At 47.6% G+C, this 16670-nt stretch overlaps 1 protein-coding gene across 1 annotated transcript in view; it reads right to left on the bottom strand.

The window, feature by feature from the left end:
* Positions 1–16670, bottom strand: part of ADAM12 (ADAM metallopeptidase domain 12) — a 275334-nt gene that overhangs the window by 78006 nt on the left and 180658 nt on the right. The window contains exon 5 of the mRNA XM_023515635.1: positions 6677–6863. Coding sequence (XP_023371403.1) covers positions 6677–6863 — 187 coding nt within the window. The remainder of the gene's footprint in view (positions 1–6676; positions 6864–16670) is intronic.

Below are 16670 nucleotides of genomic sequence, written 5' to 3'. Positions count from 1 at the left end.
ACAAGAAAAATGTTTGTATCATCGCTGTATTCCTTCTTGCTGCCCAGCTGTGCTGATTCATGAATTTAGGTGTCCCTAAAGAAATCTGGGAAGCTTATGGAGGAAGAGAAAATAAAGCACCACGAAAGGGATAACTTCTCTTGTTTTTACAATGTCACAAGGAAAAAAAGTGTCCTGCTTTGCTGCTGTATGCTGTAGGCATGCTTTGGAGGTGATAACTATGTCACTCAAAAGGGAAAAAATGAGCTCCCCTGGTACCCACGGGAACACACAAAATGAGACACCTTCAGAAGCGCGAAGCTCTTGCCCCTTTCCTCAACGGGTGTGAAAGGATCACAATTCTCCCTGTTGCCCACAATTCCCCGACTAGCCATTAACAAATTCAGCTAATTATGCAGGAGAAAATATAGCTCTATAAATGAAAAAATAAATTAACTCCCTACTGAAAAACTCATCGAAAGGACTCAGGATGTTTAGACGTTTACACTTTTCAGCCTACAGTGGGGTGGAATAAACGGGCAGGGGATATTTCCAACTGGCTTTGGATCATCATTTAGAAAATACACAATTCCAGATAATGAAAACAAACACATGAGCACAATTTTCCTGTCTCTGCAGTTTTCAGAGGAGTCCAAATTTTCTCATGAATTCAGAGAATTGCAAGCTCAGAGAGAAGCTTAACCACATAATAATAAAACAGGGCGGGGGAGTGGCCGGCTCGCAGCCCCGGAGGTTCACTCCCCTCTCAGCTGCTGGTACAGAGCAGGGCTTAAGTTACCCTCACGTGATTCCCACCTATCTGGGCTGCCCAGTTTTTGAAAAATCTCATTTTAAATTTGTGATATAGAGAGCAACGTTTGAAACTTGTTGCTTGGTTGATTTTCATTTTTTGAGTTCTGAACAAAGGCCCTTCCCCAAGCCTGAGAGGTTGGCCCGACAGCCTCTGTTCCAAGGTGGAGACAAGGCATTCTTTGAGTCTTGCTCAAGACGGAACCAATTCCTGGGCCTCTCAAAGCCATCACAGCCAAGTTCCCGGGGATAGATATCCTCCGCATAGCCTGCAGTGAGAGCTCTGGCACTGGGAACCTGAGTTAGAAAAGCGAGTTGAGATGAAGGCCCCAGTAAATCCTCCTGCAGCCTTTCCTTCACACGGGCCAGGTTTGCAAAGGATAATTCACCCCACAGTATCTCCTGGGAGCAGGCTATGCGCTAGGCCCAGTGTTAGGTGCTGTGGATATAGGATGCACGAGAATCCCAAGGTTCCTGCCCCTGGAGTGGGGGGTTGGGAGAAGGGGAGACGACACAGAACTAACACAGACAAGGGGGGGGTGTGTGAAAAGTGCAATGGAGGAAACAAACAGGGTTTGCAGTAAGGCTGGGCGAGGGGCTGAGTTCTCTGGGACCCGAGGGGTGAGAAGCAGGTGCTGGGGCTCAGAATCTGAGGCCCCCAATCCAGAGTTTTGTACATGCTGAGCTAAAGACGGGGCCCAAGATCTGTGTGATCTCCCCAACCCCACTGTCTCTCCCCCAGCACAGGATTCTCTGAGTTCCTCATCTGCCTAACGTCCAGACCTATCAAAGATGACGACAACGGCGCCCGCTGCTCCCTTCCTGGAGTCTCTGTGAACTGAGCACAGGCCACAGGAGAGAAGACTGATGCCTAGTAAGAGACCTAGACAGGCTTTTGTAATAAGCCACCATCTGCTCTGTGGGCCCAACAGCCTTTGCTTCAAAGTGGGCTTTTGTTCTTTAAGCCCACTGAACTCTCCCCATAGTCATTTATTGTCCCCCCAACAGAATTCCCCTTCTCCCTGATCCCCATAACCTGTGTGGCCAGGATCCAAGCTCCCATTGTTTTTATAACTCCCTGATGGTATGAGCTTTTGCACCCCACTGAGAGGTTGGGTCTTCATTCTGAAGGGTTCTGTGTAAATATGGTAAATAAATATGTATGCTTCTTATGCTCCGTCTCTAATCAATCTGCCTTTTGCAAGCTGATTCTTCAGCAGACCCCCAGAGAGCAAGAAGGAAGTTCCCTTGGCCCCAGTACAGGTATGTGTGGAAAATGTTGCTGGAACCGTGTTTTAGGGAGGTGGAACAGCAGCTGTGGAAGTCCTGAGGCTGGGGAGAGCTTGGGTGTTGGAGCAACAGGTGGTGTGGCTGGAGTCCACCAGTGAGGGGAAGAGTGGATGCGAAGAGGCTGAGGATGGGGATGGGGTGAAGGGGCCAAGGTGAGGAGGCTGAAGGAAGCCTGAGTGTCTAAGAGCATGGGAGCCCTGGAATGTGAGATTATAAAGAAATGGCTTGGCTGCTGGGAGTGGAATGGGTTCCGAGGGGATGCCGTTGGAAGCTGGGAGCACAGAGAGGAGGCCGTTCAGCTGTGTAGATGAGAGCAGGTGAGGGCTGGAGGTCGTCATCACGATGGATGGTGGCAAGTGGGCTGTGACATAACCAGACAGCACGAGAAAAACAGCCACGGGGCCAGGGCCGGTGTTTCCACAGCTGGCAGGCTCTGCACATTCAATGAATCCCACGTTTGCTCTGTTTGCTCTGAGCCAGGGACAATTATTATCAGGGGGATAATTATTATCAGCTCAAGCGTGGCTCCCGGCCTTGACTCTCAGGTCACTTCACAAATATTTGCAAGTTGAGCTTGATCCCAGATAGGAAAGGTTGCCTCCATCATCCCTGTCAATGATTCCCCCAGGGACAAAGCACATGGACTGAATTCACGAGGGCTGCGGCCTCTGAGGCCTGGCTGGCACGCGGCAGGCAGAGTGACGCAAAAGAAACAAGGGGCTGAGAGGAGGGGATTGAGTCTGATGAACTGAAGTTAACAGGGCAAATGGGAAGTGCTGAAATTAAGACCAAAAAGCAGTGGCACAAGTGAAGCCTGTTATTTATTTATCCAGAATGTTAATGGATTGACACTTGCAGGAGTCCATGCCTGGAGATTTGAAACCTCAGCTACGCAAAGAGATATTGAAAAATCAGAGCCGGAGAAGGGGTGCTGCCTCATCTGAGAACAAGGCGGGCAGTGGGGTCTATCAGAGGAGGCGGGCAGGTGTGGGCAGGTATGTGTGGATATGTTAAAAGTGCCTGCCCTAAGGAGCCTGTTTCTAAATGGTTCTGGCCTATTCCTGATATTCAGCCATTGCTAGGCTCTCCATATAATGTATATTACTACTACTACTAACAGTACCACCACTGCTGTGGCTTCGATTAAATAAACACATTCCATATAATGTATATTACTACTACTACTAACAGTACCACCACTGCTGTGGCTTCGATTAAATAAACGCATTAGGCTATTTCAGGATGGCTGCATCCGAGGAAACACATGGTATCTCCCTAAGTCGCTGTCCTGCCCTACACAGGAGCCCAAGCAAACATGTCTTTCCAGAGAAGGCAGCAACTTTAATATTTGACTCCCAATTGTCCATACTAAGGAGGGGAACAATGGCACAGATAATCCCTACAGAAAGGATAATTCGGAAATAATTCACGTTTGCGCCAGGGATGTGTCCTGTGATTTTCCCCAGCAGCAGATTCCCGCCTTTGCCTTCCCCATCCTTGCTTAGGCAGATGTGAAAATTATTGCCTTGTTGAATGCGGAGCCCACAGAGAAGGGAGCCTGACGTGGGTGAGCTGAGTGGACTTAAAACTCCTCAGAGGACGGGACTGCCTGTGACACTCCGTGCCCCTCAGTGCCCTTCGAGGGGCGCCCTGGGCGCTCACTAAAATCTAACGTAGAGTCCTGTAAAAATGACTAACAGTAGCGCAGGTTTATGCTCTAGTCAGCGCGTGTACCCCGAGTGCAGATTTATTCCCCACGCTCCGTGAAGAAAAACGCAAACATCTGCAGAAACATCGCAGCCCGCAAACCAGTCTTCATAACCGTTAACATTTAGCGGGGCGGGAAATGCCGGCAGAGAGCAAGTGCGGCTCCTCGCTGCATAAACCAGGGAGGCAGCTGCAGTTACACCCATCCTCTACAAATTATTATTTTTTTTCAGACAGAGTCTCACTTTGTCACCCTCAGTAGATTGCTGTGGCATCATAGCCCACAGCAACCTCAAATTCTTGGTCTCAAGCGACTCTCTTGCCTCAGCCTAGGAGGTGCCCGCCACAATGCCTGGCTATTTTTTCCTTTTTTTTTTTTTTACAGCTGAGTCTCACTCTTGCTCAAAGCGTAAAATAAAGGCAGCATAAGTGACACAGGTAATGTCCCTTTCATGTTTACCACAGGTGGTAACCAAAGCAATCTTCTATATAATACCAATCCCTAAGCATTCCACTTATTTCAGAATTATTTTTTGTACCGTTTTTATTATATACACACACTTAGTGTCAGGGTGCTTTCTATTCCATAGAAACAATCACAAGTATTTATTTCTAGGGAGAAATATTGAGCCCTGGCACGCAGGCCTTCTCTTTCAATTTAAAGGTTCATTTGCACTTCAATACACATTATTAACAACAGTGCTGAGATCCCGGCTCTCCCCATTTCCCTACAAGTCCAGATGACTGGAAATTATATCAGAGTTCAAGAGAGCTGTGAGCTAAGAAAGTTAAAATATGGCTGGCAAGTACAGACCAAGTTTGTACTTCTAAATACAACAGCAAACATATTTGAGTGTCGTTTAGCCCGTCAAGCTGTAAATCTCATAACGTGGATGACATGCAGTCAAGAAGGCAGTCAAAGCCGAGAGCCTGGAGAACCAAATGCAAACGCTGGGCTTGTTTATGACTAATCAGGTCTTACAAGGAATCACAGGAAAAGTGCTTCAGCAGTAAACATGCCAGGGACCACAGCGGCTTGTCGCTGGGATTCTCGCTCGCAAATCTGTCACTCTCAGATGGGGGGTGGGAGCATGAAATCCTCCTGAGCTGATGGGGTGAGTTGGGGGGATAATTTTCAAGCTCAGGGAGGTTGCAGCCTCCGCCCTGCCACCCACCATCCTGATGGGACAGTTCATCCCCCTCCCTGCCACACACCATCCTGAGGGGACAGTTCATCCCCCTCCTTGCTGTACCTGATGGGAAAGTTCGTGACAAGGGGTGTGGAAAAAGAAAAAGAGTGGCCAGCACCTGCCACAGAAAATCTGGGAAACAAGAGCAAAGAGACGCAAGCAGAACGCCTGGACCAAAAAGAATGAATTTAAAACTTGAGTTAAAAGTCCTCAAATGGTTTGGTTTAGGTCAAAGTGGTTTAGGGGAACAGACACACACAGGGGTGAAGGGAATTTTAAGAATGAGAAGAAATCATGCAGGATAATCCTTATTGAATTTTAAAAAATGATTTTGAATGATCCACGAATAATACTGTGAAATGTTGCATTTTAAACAATGGTTTACTAAAGTTAAAGTTAGGAAAGATGAAATGTGCACAGAGGGTCCTTGAAGAATGTGTGTCCGGACAGTCAATTATAAGCACAGGTGACATCCTAGCTATGAATTTTTTTGATTCCTTGTCAATAGAGGAATAGGAAATCCAGAGAGGAAAGATCAGGAAATTGCTAATAATTTTTCTATCTGGTCATCCTCATTTAGATTCAGGGTGTCTAGACGACTGTGGAGGGGGATCCCCTTTGGTCCTTGCTAGCAGAGAACCACCTGACCGCACAGGGACGGGCAGCTGTCCGGGTGGGGGTTCCCTGGTGTTGCACGTGAAGTGTCAGGGAGGGCACTGCGTCTGCAGTGCAGACTCAGTCAGGCAGCTGTGTTCTTTACGGCAGCAGCAGAAAGGGAGACCTATGAGCAGACCCAGGGCTGGGGCCGGGAAAGGCAGACTGCTCGGACAGTGCCGACGGGGAGCTGGGACAGGCATTCGCAGCTTGGACCAGGGGTGAGACCCTACAGCAACACCACGTGGACAGGATGCAATTCTCCCCTGCACGTGGCACAGACAGAATTTCCTGCAAATGATCCTGAGAACCCAGACTTGCTGAGGAAGAAAGCTCCAAGTGGTATTTCTCTTCCTGCAGAAAGAGAATTGCTGGAGGCTGCCATGGTGGCCCAACCCTGGGTTAGGCCCATGGTAGGGTCTCATGGGAGATCTCAGGACTGGTGATTTGTCATCCTCTGACCCTAGACTGTGTGACTCTAGTTAGAATATATGTATATATATGTGTATATATATAATATGTGTGTGTGTGTGTGTGTGTGTGTGTGTATAGTTTGTTTTTGCTTTTGAGACAGAGCCTCACTTTATCACTCTGGGTAGAGCGCCGTGGCATCACAACTCACAGCAACCTCAAACTCTTGGGCTCAAGTGACTCTCTTGCCTCAGCCTACTGAGTAGTTGGGACTACGGGTGCTCGCCACAACGTCCGGCTATTTTTAGAGACAGAGTCTCATTCTAGCTCAGGCTGGTCTTGAACCTGTGAGCTCAAGGGATTGACTGCCTTGGCCTCCCAGAGCGCTAGGATTACAGGCATGAACACTGCACCAGCCTAGCTAGAATGTATTAATGAGCCCGAGGCTGATGCTGGAGAGTCAGCCTGTGGTTATGCTTGAGCCCAGGACGGCAAGTGCCTCTGCACACACTGCGCACTTCTACCCCCTAGATGCTGCCTCTCAATGGCAATGTTCCTCTGGATGTCCCAACCTTGGGTATCCATAGCTTGAGTCCCTGGCTTTCCAGAAACACGAAATCAGGTGTCCTTCTTACCCTTCTGGCCCACACGTGGGAGGGTAGCGAGAACATCTTATCCGAAGAGAGGCCCGATGCGTTACAATGCAACCCACACTGTCCCCAGGTGCTCTTCAGGTGTTTTGCTGGGAAGAGTTTGTATCTCTGGGTTGTATTTTTCATTGGTTCTAAGATGTAGGTTTCATTTTCAAACATGATAAGTCCCCTGTTGAAAAAGAAAGAAGATAAAGAACATAATGTTTAAGAACAGGTTCTTGTTCACACTAAGACACGGTTCGTAACGGGAAAGAGAAGGAATGAGAGACACCAGGCTGTTTATATTCTCAGGTTTTAATCAGAAAGGATATTTCTGTGCCATATGTTTGCATTGATTAATTTTGCAAATCTTTTAAAAACTAAGTCGGAAAATTTTTTTGTTTGAAATATTTTATGGTAAAGAATAGACTGCATTTTGCCTTTCTGTGTTTTTTTTTTCTTTTTTTAATGCCTCAAAGATATATTGCTAGGAAGACGAGTCAAGGGAAAAGATGTTTCATCTGCTTGGAAAATAACCATATCTGAATTAGCAGATGCATTTCAGAGGGATTTTTTTAAAGGACATCTAATTTACATCTAAATTATTTATGCTGATCAGCCATATTTCCTAAATATTCGATAGGTTCTGACATACAGATGAGTACAAATTCACATTTTTTATATTTTTACTGATTTAATTTGTGGGAGATGTGTATAAAAAGCACCAGTGTAAGTCCATGAAACATCAGAACTGCTCCTTGGAGGATGAAGAGAGGAGTCTTAGCCCCAAGGCTGGAAGGGGGGCTCTGGAGCCCGGCAGCTCCAGAACTGCTCCTTGGAGGATGAGAAGAGAAGTCTCAGACCCAAGTCTGCAAGGTGGGCTCTGGAGCCCGGCAGCTCTGGTTTGAGTTCCACTCTGCCACTTATTAGCTGTGTGACCTTGAATCTTTGAGCCTCAGTTTTTCACCTGTAAAACTGAGATCCCAGTACCCACTTCTCAGGGTTGCTGTGCCAGCTAGTTAAAACTTTCAGCTCAGTGGTGACCCCACCTTAGTGCTTGAATGGTGACAGTTCTCTTTGTTATTAATGAAGGCAAATCCAGGGCTCAGGCTTCTGTTAACATGTCATTCCAAAGAATGACAATTTCAGGAACATCCTATATTTTGTTAACCCATCTGCCCATAGAAATACTAGTCATCCTGGCTCCCTGATAGGAATTACAGCATTAAGAAGACAAATACACTTCTGGAAGGCCAATAACTAAGAAAGAACCCTTTGAGCCAACCTCTAGTTTAGAGAATAAAAGTACAGATTCTTTTTTTAAAAAATGAATGAATTTGCTAAAGACTCTAACCTGCAGAGACAGAAGGTGGCACTTAGCCAAGGACCATGACACGCGTGTGACCTGCTGGAGCTCAGAGCTGAGGCTGTGCCCCAGTCTCTGAAAATGAACAACTTGGGCCTAAGGGTGTCATCTTCCTTCAAGTGGTGGGGAACCTTGGCCCAAATGTTGGTAAGGTGATTTAAAAGGTGCTTTCTGATACTGAAAGGAAGCTTTATTTGGGGAGGGGGGATGGCAATTTGGGAAACAGCTCACTGGCATCTCTTAGAGGTCCCTTGTCTAGCACCTTCATTATTTAGCAAGGGGGTCACCATCTCTTCACCTTAGAAACACATAGAATATTCATGCAAAATTCATCTGCCTGTAAAAGGACATCTCAGACACAGGGGCTATTAGCCTTTTCAGAGAGTGAACGTCCTTAGATTCTCTCCAGGGTATTTCACATATGTACGTAACCATGAAATCTTGTAGAGTATTTCAGCAGATCCCAGACGGAGGGTGAGGTCCACGGACTAAAGGTTTAGGGTATTAGTTCTAATACATAATTGATACGGCATCAATCCAAGGGTTTTGCATCCTACTTGCTACTTCAGAAATTGCTAATGGAGTTGCAGACTCCAGCAGTTCTCCTCAGACCACCTGCGCTTCTTTCCACCTAAGGGACTGAGTCAGGTGCTCCTGGGCATTTGCTACTGTGCGTCTACTGTTCAGGCCTTCACGCGTTCTGTGCTCACTGACAGCCCACCCAGAGGTATCTCGCCACTCTTAAATTTTAATAGGATGACAGTATTTCAATATTCAAATGGTATGAAAGGAAGAGGTTTGAATTTGTCAAGTATCTATTTTGAGTACAACTGGTAAGCAAATTGACACTACCCAATTCCTTATTATTTGAGTTTATGCCACCAATCCTATTTTATGAGACGTTTTGGGCAGTGGGAGAAACATGCCCAGGAGGCTTATACCCAAATGGATGAGACGGCACCAAGACCCAGGGGACAGAGAGGCATCACTTGTCCCCTGCTAAGGGGGCGTGATTAGAAGCTAAGCCGTGCGTGATCAGAAGTCACCACCCTCAATTCTTCAGAGATTGGGGGAGCCTGATGTAGTGTGGAGTAACTGAAGGATTTTTAAATATTTTCAAACCCAAAGTTTCGAGAAATCATTACATCATCTTATCTTTAAGTCATCCAAAGGCCAGACTGATGAAAAGTCATTACACGTAGCTGTTGTTTTTTCCCCCAAACTAGCATCGATGGGTATTTCCAAGTACATTGTCCCGGTATTACTCTTGTCACCAGCTCTGTGGGCAGCTTGTGTTTCTTTCTTTGAGATGATCTTTACAGAACAAAACGTATTTCTAACATTAGAGTGGGCATTGGGCATTTTTGTTTATTAACACTGATTTTAAAAAGCCTACCTTAAGAAAGAAAACTTTCAAAGATAGTGGAGGGGAAACAAGCACAGGATAGAATGGCACCAAAGTTCCATTTTGTATTGGAACATTTTTCTTGCATTGAATCTAAATAATCTAAAAATTTTCATTGCATTGAATCTAAATAATCTAAAAATTTACAGCAAAACATGTCACCACGTTCTAATCATAAGAAGAAAATTACTAAAAAGGTTTTTTTTTACTTAGTGGAAAATTTTTAGAAATTGTGACTTAGTCATAAAAATGTTCTCATATCTCCTTTTATCTTTCGAGTCATCCAAAGGCCAGATGTTGAGAAACCAGGGTGAAGGCCTTTCCTGAGCTCTACACAACTGGCAGCCTATCATACAGCTTAATTAAATAATTGCTTTGGACCATCTCGGGTATAATTAATCATTTAGCTCTAAAGATTGCTGGAAACAACAGTGGACACAAATTTCAAACATTCAGGGTTTTGGAGACGTAAAATTATGATGTTCTCACAGCCCTTACTGGCTTTGAGTTAGATAAGTGGATATAATTTGTTTTAAGTTGAATGTCATAGATATTTAGTTGCAAACTTGAGAACTGGAAGATCTCAGAGCATGGAATTTAAATGCAGCAGGCTTTGAATATGGGATTCTGTTCCCCTTGGTAGAGGGGGAGAAAGATTAGAAGACTGTCTCTGATGTCTGGGAAGATAAAGACTGTGGCTCCCTTTCACAGGGGGAAGGGAGGAGGGTGTGCAGGCCACTGGTCCAGCTATGACAGGTGAAGCCAAGTTCTTGGGCTGGTAAGGGCTATTGGGAGTGAGGGTAACGGGGGTGGTTGGGTCCCTATGGTGTTCTTCCTGGGACCCAGCCTGTGGGCTGCACTCATCACATCTCCTGCTCCACTGATGCTCACACAGCTCCCGCTCCAGCTGGTACTATCCTGTTGTCCAGGTGCTCAGGTGGCAAACCTGGGGACTCAGTCCTGACCTGCGTGTCTAAGCCCGGGGCTACTTAACCCCCACGCTCATCTGTCTCTCTCTGCACTGTTTTAAGACCAGTGAGCCTCTCAGAACAGAGAAGAGGGTCCCAGAACAGGGAGGAACATGATGGAATCAGAATTAGAGAAGTAAATAAGGCCACATTCAAGGGTCCAGGGATTAGGACTGAAACAGCCAACAAACGGAACTACTGCTTGGAAAACCAGCAGCCTCCCTTTAAAATCCAACTTCCTGCTGTTTTTCTTTGAATGGAAACAAAGAGGAATCTATTAAAATTTGAAGTTGACTTTGTTAGCTTTCAAAGTGAAAACTCAGGAGTCCTATATTTCCTCCAGATACGTTTTTGTCCTTCTGAAAATTCAGTTTCTAATCTCTGAAGCAATGGAGCGTCAGGCAATAATGCAGCTTAATGTCGTTCTTATTATGATTTTTCTTACTGAGCTCAGGCAAGCAGGATAGCAGCACGTAGATTTTGACTACCTGTAATAAGATAATGATTGGAAAATATGAATTATCCTGGCTAATTCAGTGTTCAATTGCTAATTGAATTTCCTGGAAGAAGACTTTTGGTCTCAATATCATGCTGTCAATCATTAAGTTGGAAATGAAGTTGGCATGAAATTTAATTTCAGTCCTTTGTTTTTGGAGGAGCTAATGGGTAAATGTAATATCACATCTTGGGTATGTATCATAAATAGTCACGGCAGCGATATGAGTTAACACATAAGCACCACAGAGCTTGTTTCCAACAAGTAATTTCTATGCGAACGACTCAGGTATGATCAAAATAAACGTTTATTTTCTCCCTATGGTTGTGGAAGGCCCGGGCTAGACAGGCAATGACATCTTGCCCTTGGTTCCCACTTCACATGGAACTCATAACCAGGGGAGGGAAATGTGGCAGAAAAGGCGAAAGATTAAACTATCATGAAAGATTTTAAGAGTAGTTTTTAGTGGCATAGCAGTAAAACTGATGGCAACTATGATTGACAAAGAGATTGCTCCTGAGTCAGGCTTGTTTTTTAAACAACAGCTTCATCGAGAAATAATTCACATACCCTAAGTTCACCCTTTTAAAGCATGCAATTCAATGGTTTCTAGTATATTCATTGAGTTCACCACTGGCCAATTCCAGAACACTTTCAACACTCTAAAAAGCAGCTCTGTGCCTATCAGCAGTCACCCCGACCCCTCCTTCTCTAATATTTACAGCAATCCTGTAAAGCGGGGAACGTGAGCTCAATTTACTAATGAGGAAACCAATGTCGAGACCCAAGTCCTCCTCACCAAAGATATGTTTCAGTCCTAATCCCTGGATCCTAGAATGTGACCTTATTTGGAAAAAGGGTCTTTGCCAATGTAATTAAGTATCTCAAGATGAGATTGCCCTGGATTAGGATGGCCCTAAATACAGTGATGCGTGCCCTTGGAAGAGCCAGAGGAGGAGGTGCACAGAGACCCAGGACAAGGGGTCAAGGGGTCAAGGGCAGACAGAGGCAGAACCTGGAGTGACACATGGACAAGACCAGGGCCAGCACAGAAGCTAGGAGAGGGCCAGGGAGGGATGCACCCCTACAGCCTGCAGAAGGAACCAGCTTTGCTGAAACCCTGACCTTGACCTTGACCTCTGGCCTCCTGAACAGTGAGAAGAGATTCCTGTTGCTATGTGCCACCCAGTGTCTGGCAGTTTGTGACGGCAGTCCTGGGGACGATGTGGCCACAGAGTCATCAACGGCAGGGCCAAGATTTCCCATTTGGACCTGGCAGCCCGGCCTGGTCACTTGCCCTCAGCCTCAATGGATGGTCAGCCACTTCTGCTGTCAGCCAGCACTCACTCAAGGGAGGGGACAGCTGACTCCTGTCTGCCAAGTGTCAGGGAAGCTCAGAGCCAGGCCAGTGGCCAGCCCAGCACTGAGGGAGTAAGGGCTGATACACAGCCGAGGAAGGGCCTCTGGGGCAGATTTGAAGGATGGGGAGGCCTACATGAGGCCCAGGTGAGTGGCCTTGTGTGAGCAAGAGTGCAGGTGTGAGCAGGGGCAGGTGTGCTCAGGAGGGGAGAGGACTGTGGCTGAACTGAGAATGTGAGCAGAGGGACGGGGAGCCCCGGGAGAAGGGGTGAGCTGGGCTGGGGGGCATTAAATGGAAAGCCAGGGTCTCTCAGTTAAATTTGCTGCCGCCCAGCCCTGAATTTGGTGTTAGGACGCTGACTGCCTTTGTAGCCTCATGGCTCACCGTTCTGCACGTTCCTCGTGAAGACTGAAACGCTGCCTCTTACACACATTTCACGCTTCCAGCTTCTAGACCCTGCTCTTGCCGTGCCCTCTTCCCTGAGCCTTTTTTCCACACCCAGCCTAGGAACCCTGATCAAATCCACCTGCTCCTTGTCTAGTAACCAGTGGCCGCACCACTGACCTCCCTGGATACAGGAAGCTTTCAGGGCAGGGCTGTGTCTACTTCTCTGTTCAGACGCTCAAGGCCCTTATGCTATCCCTGGAGGCTGATCCTGCTGGAATGACCTCCCAGGCTCAGATGCACGACCTCTGAGATCCAGGTTAGCCAACCCTTCATTCAGTTTCCCAGCATTTAGGCCTCTTCTGTGTGTGGTTTTGTGCAACCTACTTCATGTCACAACACTGTATTAAAATAATGTCTGGCTCCTTTACACGTCAGGGAGGATTTTCCTTACTCCTTTTGGTTTTCCCATCATTGGCTTTAGAACTGGCATGATATGTAGGTGACTAGCAGGTAACTGATTAATAAACACTTGGGTTGGGGGGATATTGTTGGACGAGCAGGTGAATGAAGGAGCGCTGTGATGTGCAGGCCGCAGGGAGCCGTGGGTGCGGTGAGCGAAGTGGGTGGCAGGATTTATGATACGCTCCAGCAGTAATTTTGAAATATGGCCTTGTAGATTGTGCCAGATGGCTGTGAAGGGAGGGGTGGAGATAGGAAGTCATCACTGCGTGGGTCGGTTCAGATGTCTGAGAGTGAGGGTGGCGATGGAGGGCTTGGAAGGACAGGAGAGAGGAGATGCTGCTGGTGACAGTGTGCAGGACCTGGGCTGATGTGGGACTCATCGATAGCTCCCTGGGGTCACACTTAAGGGCCTGAGATGGTATGGACCTTTAATGGACAAGAGGACAGGCGGGAAGCCAGTCTGGAGACCTACTCAGAGTTTGGATTGAGAGATAAGAGTGGGGTCTCAGGAGAGTGAGAGGCTTGACCTTGGGGGTCCTTCAGGATGGCTGCCATGTGGGAGGACCACCACGGCGCCCTGTTTTCTGCAGGTTGAAGCCTCCCATTCACTCCCATGCTGTTCAACAGTGTTTCTGCCAAGGCTGAGAGGGGCTCTGACTCAGCTGTGGTGCCCATGGGTGCTGGTCTACCTGGGACATGGAAACATCTCTGTGGGAGGAAGCGGGAGGGAGAAAGAAAGCAGTGCAGGGCCTGGCTAGAGACGAGGCCTCAGGGTCGGAGGAGAGCTCGGAGGACAGCCAGGCGCAAGCCCAGGGAGTGGATGGTTGCACACACTCAGGAATAGGGAAAATGGGCTTTGTCCCTACTCTGTGCCATTTGCTCCTTAATACGACCTACTGTAATTTAAAGATTTTTAAAAATGTGGACTGGCCAGGATTAAGTTGGCTTGACTGTCGGGCAGAGCACATTTACTCCCCCCCTATTTACTGAGTGCCTCTAACATGCCAGGTTAGGACACAGCAGTGTCAGGGCCCTGGGCTCGGGTACTGGGAGCTCTTAGTCTAGCACAGGAAGGTGAAGGCAAGGCCACCCCATGGGCCTGACGTTCTGGGGCATTAGACCACTTGGCCATGTGCCATTTAGGCTGAGCTGAGATCTGGGAAAATCAGCTCCTTCCAGGTCAGAGAATGCTGGAGTTGAGATTCATGGCCTCAGGAGGACGGTGTCCATGTGGCCTCCATGGGTTGAGGGTGGGCCTGCAGGGAGGCTGGGAAGCCCTCTGGCCTTCCTGCTGTCTTGTTTTCCTCCAGAGTCTTTTCTCTTTTTGAGTCATCAGCTAAGATTTCAGGTGGGTCAATAATTGGTTTGTCAGATGATACACAAAAACACCGTATCAGGGACACACTTATTTGACAATGACTGTGTCGGTCCCGGCCACCAAATGGCAAATCATTATTCTCATTACTGTGGTTATCCCTGATTCCATGGCCGTAACATTGGCCAGTTCTATGCTTTGAAAAATAAATTGAAGACTATTTTAAAATCAATTTTTAAATAGCACGGGGGCAGGACACATCTCTGCATTCTGTGCTGTTTGTTGCCACTATCTAAAGTCTGGTGCAGTGAACTTCATCTCACACAATTAAAATCAACGCAAAACTGATGATTACTGACAATAATGCATTTACTTATTCAGGTGCTAAATAGCCTCCCATCTTAATATTTTTATTTAATTGAATTTTAAAAAGCACTTTGTGCTGTCTCTCACATCTAAGGCCCAGGCCGGGGCTCCGGTTTGTAGCTAGAGGCTGCAAGGAATGTGTCAGAGACGCTCTCGCCCTGAAGCCTCTTACGACACAGCAGACCGAAGGGGGACAGGGTACAGCAACCGACTGTGAACAAGGGCAGGAGGACAGAGAGCAGACAGATGTTCACAGAGCACCTGCGATATGGCAGGACCCACAGTGTACGCTCAAAATACACCATAGTCTGAGGATGAGCTGGGCCAGGAGGCCGGGAGGCCTGGAGCCTCCGTGGAGGAGGTGTCATTTGATTTGGGCCTTGATGGGAGAGTGGATCTCCCAAAGCCAAAGAGAGGTGCGAAGGAGAGGTACGTCCCAGGCAGAGGGATGAAGTCAGCAAGGCATAGTGTGGGGAGGCTCTGGAAACCGCTAGAAAGCAGTGTGGTGGGAGTTCAGTGCCCTCCTCAGGGAGGAAGGTGGAGGGGCTGAAAAAGGAGGTTGGATCCAAATTGTGCAAGAGGTTTAGTGGAACAGACACAAAGCAGAGGCAGACCTGGGTTTACGATGGAGTGCTGAGCATTACTGCTGAGGGAGCAGGACCCTCAGGGTCTCTGTGCTTGGAATCAGTGGGGATGCACGCACAGCAATATGACAGGGGCCACTGAGCCATGACAGCAGAGAGGGGACCAGCCCTACAGGGGAGGAGAGTCACGAAACCTGGAACCCATGGTGGGGAGACGATGGTGCGGCACAGAATCAGTGCATGGCCTGAGCTTCACAGTCGACTTGTGGTCGTCTTAAAGTCGGAATAAACTCTGCCGCTGAGCTCATCCTCATGACCCAGGTCCAGGTTACACTTCACTCAAGAGCTTCCCCCCTTCCCACCACGTTCCCTCCCCTGGGACCTTTATGCTTTTTTCTCCCCTTATCTTTTTCCCTTCCAGCTTCAAATGTTCCCCCGCCTCTTCCCCATTCTGGGTCAGGGTTTTCCTTGCCTGCCCATTTTTGATCCAGTCTTCTTGAAACAACACAGGATGTTCCCCCTCTGCTTTTTCTCTGCAAAACTGGAATCTGTTTGGCCTAATTAATGTGTCTCCTAGGACGCTCCGGCTTCCTCCAGCCTTTCTGGATCTTAATGTGTTTTGGAGCGCACCATATTTAACATAATTTCTAATCCCTATTTTCTGCCTTAGCGTCTGCCAGGCTGTGCTACTCTAGTTGCTTTTTCCCTTTCTCTCCAGTCTCAATCAATTCTTCTGCTGGTGAGGAGTTGATCGAACACAGCTTTTCCCTGCTCTGGTCTGATTTTGCAAGATCATAAAGTTGACTGCATAACTTGGGAATTTCTCTGTTGATGCACGGTCTGCTGCTCCTGTATCAACAGCACGAAGATCGGGGAAGTCAAAATTCTCAGGAGCGCCGCAGTGAGGAGCTCATTACACCCACACTGTTCCCCCTCCCTCCTGGTGGTCGACACCGACCAGGCAGCACTTACTCTTCTGTTACTCCCTGAAATCCTAGCCACGAGCATTTCCCGATATTTCTCCTTGCCACGTTATGGGTCTGTGCCAGGCACTGGGGAGGGAGACTTGCCCAGGTGCTGGAGACGGGAGGTGGAAACAGATTCAGACACTGCAGTCTGGCCAGCGTGACTGAGGCTGCTGTGCAGGAGGAAGTGGGGGCTCTGACAGTTACCTGTGTCTTTGTAGGGGGCCACAAGGCTAAGGCATTATGCCTGGCACAGGGTGATAGCGGGACAGGCCCTAGAGGAAAACTGGAGAGCTGTGACTGAGTGGCACGGCCAAGCACTG

The sequence above is a fragment of the Otolemur garnettii genome, unplaced genomic scaffold, assembly GCF_000181295.1.
Source record: "Otolemur garnettii isolate 467f Iridium unplaced genomic scaffold, OtoGar3 scaffold00075, whole genome shotgun sequence".
In the NCBI taxonomy this organism is placed as follows: Eukaryota; Metazoa; Chordata; class Mammalia; order Primates; family Galagidae; genus Otolemur; species Otolemur garnettii.
The sequence above is the reverse complement of the archived record's forward strand: the minus strand, read 5'-3'. Positions and strand labels throughout refer to the sequence as shown.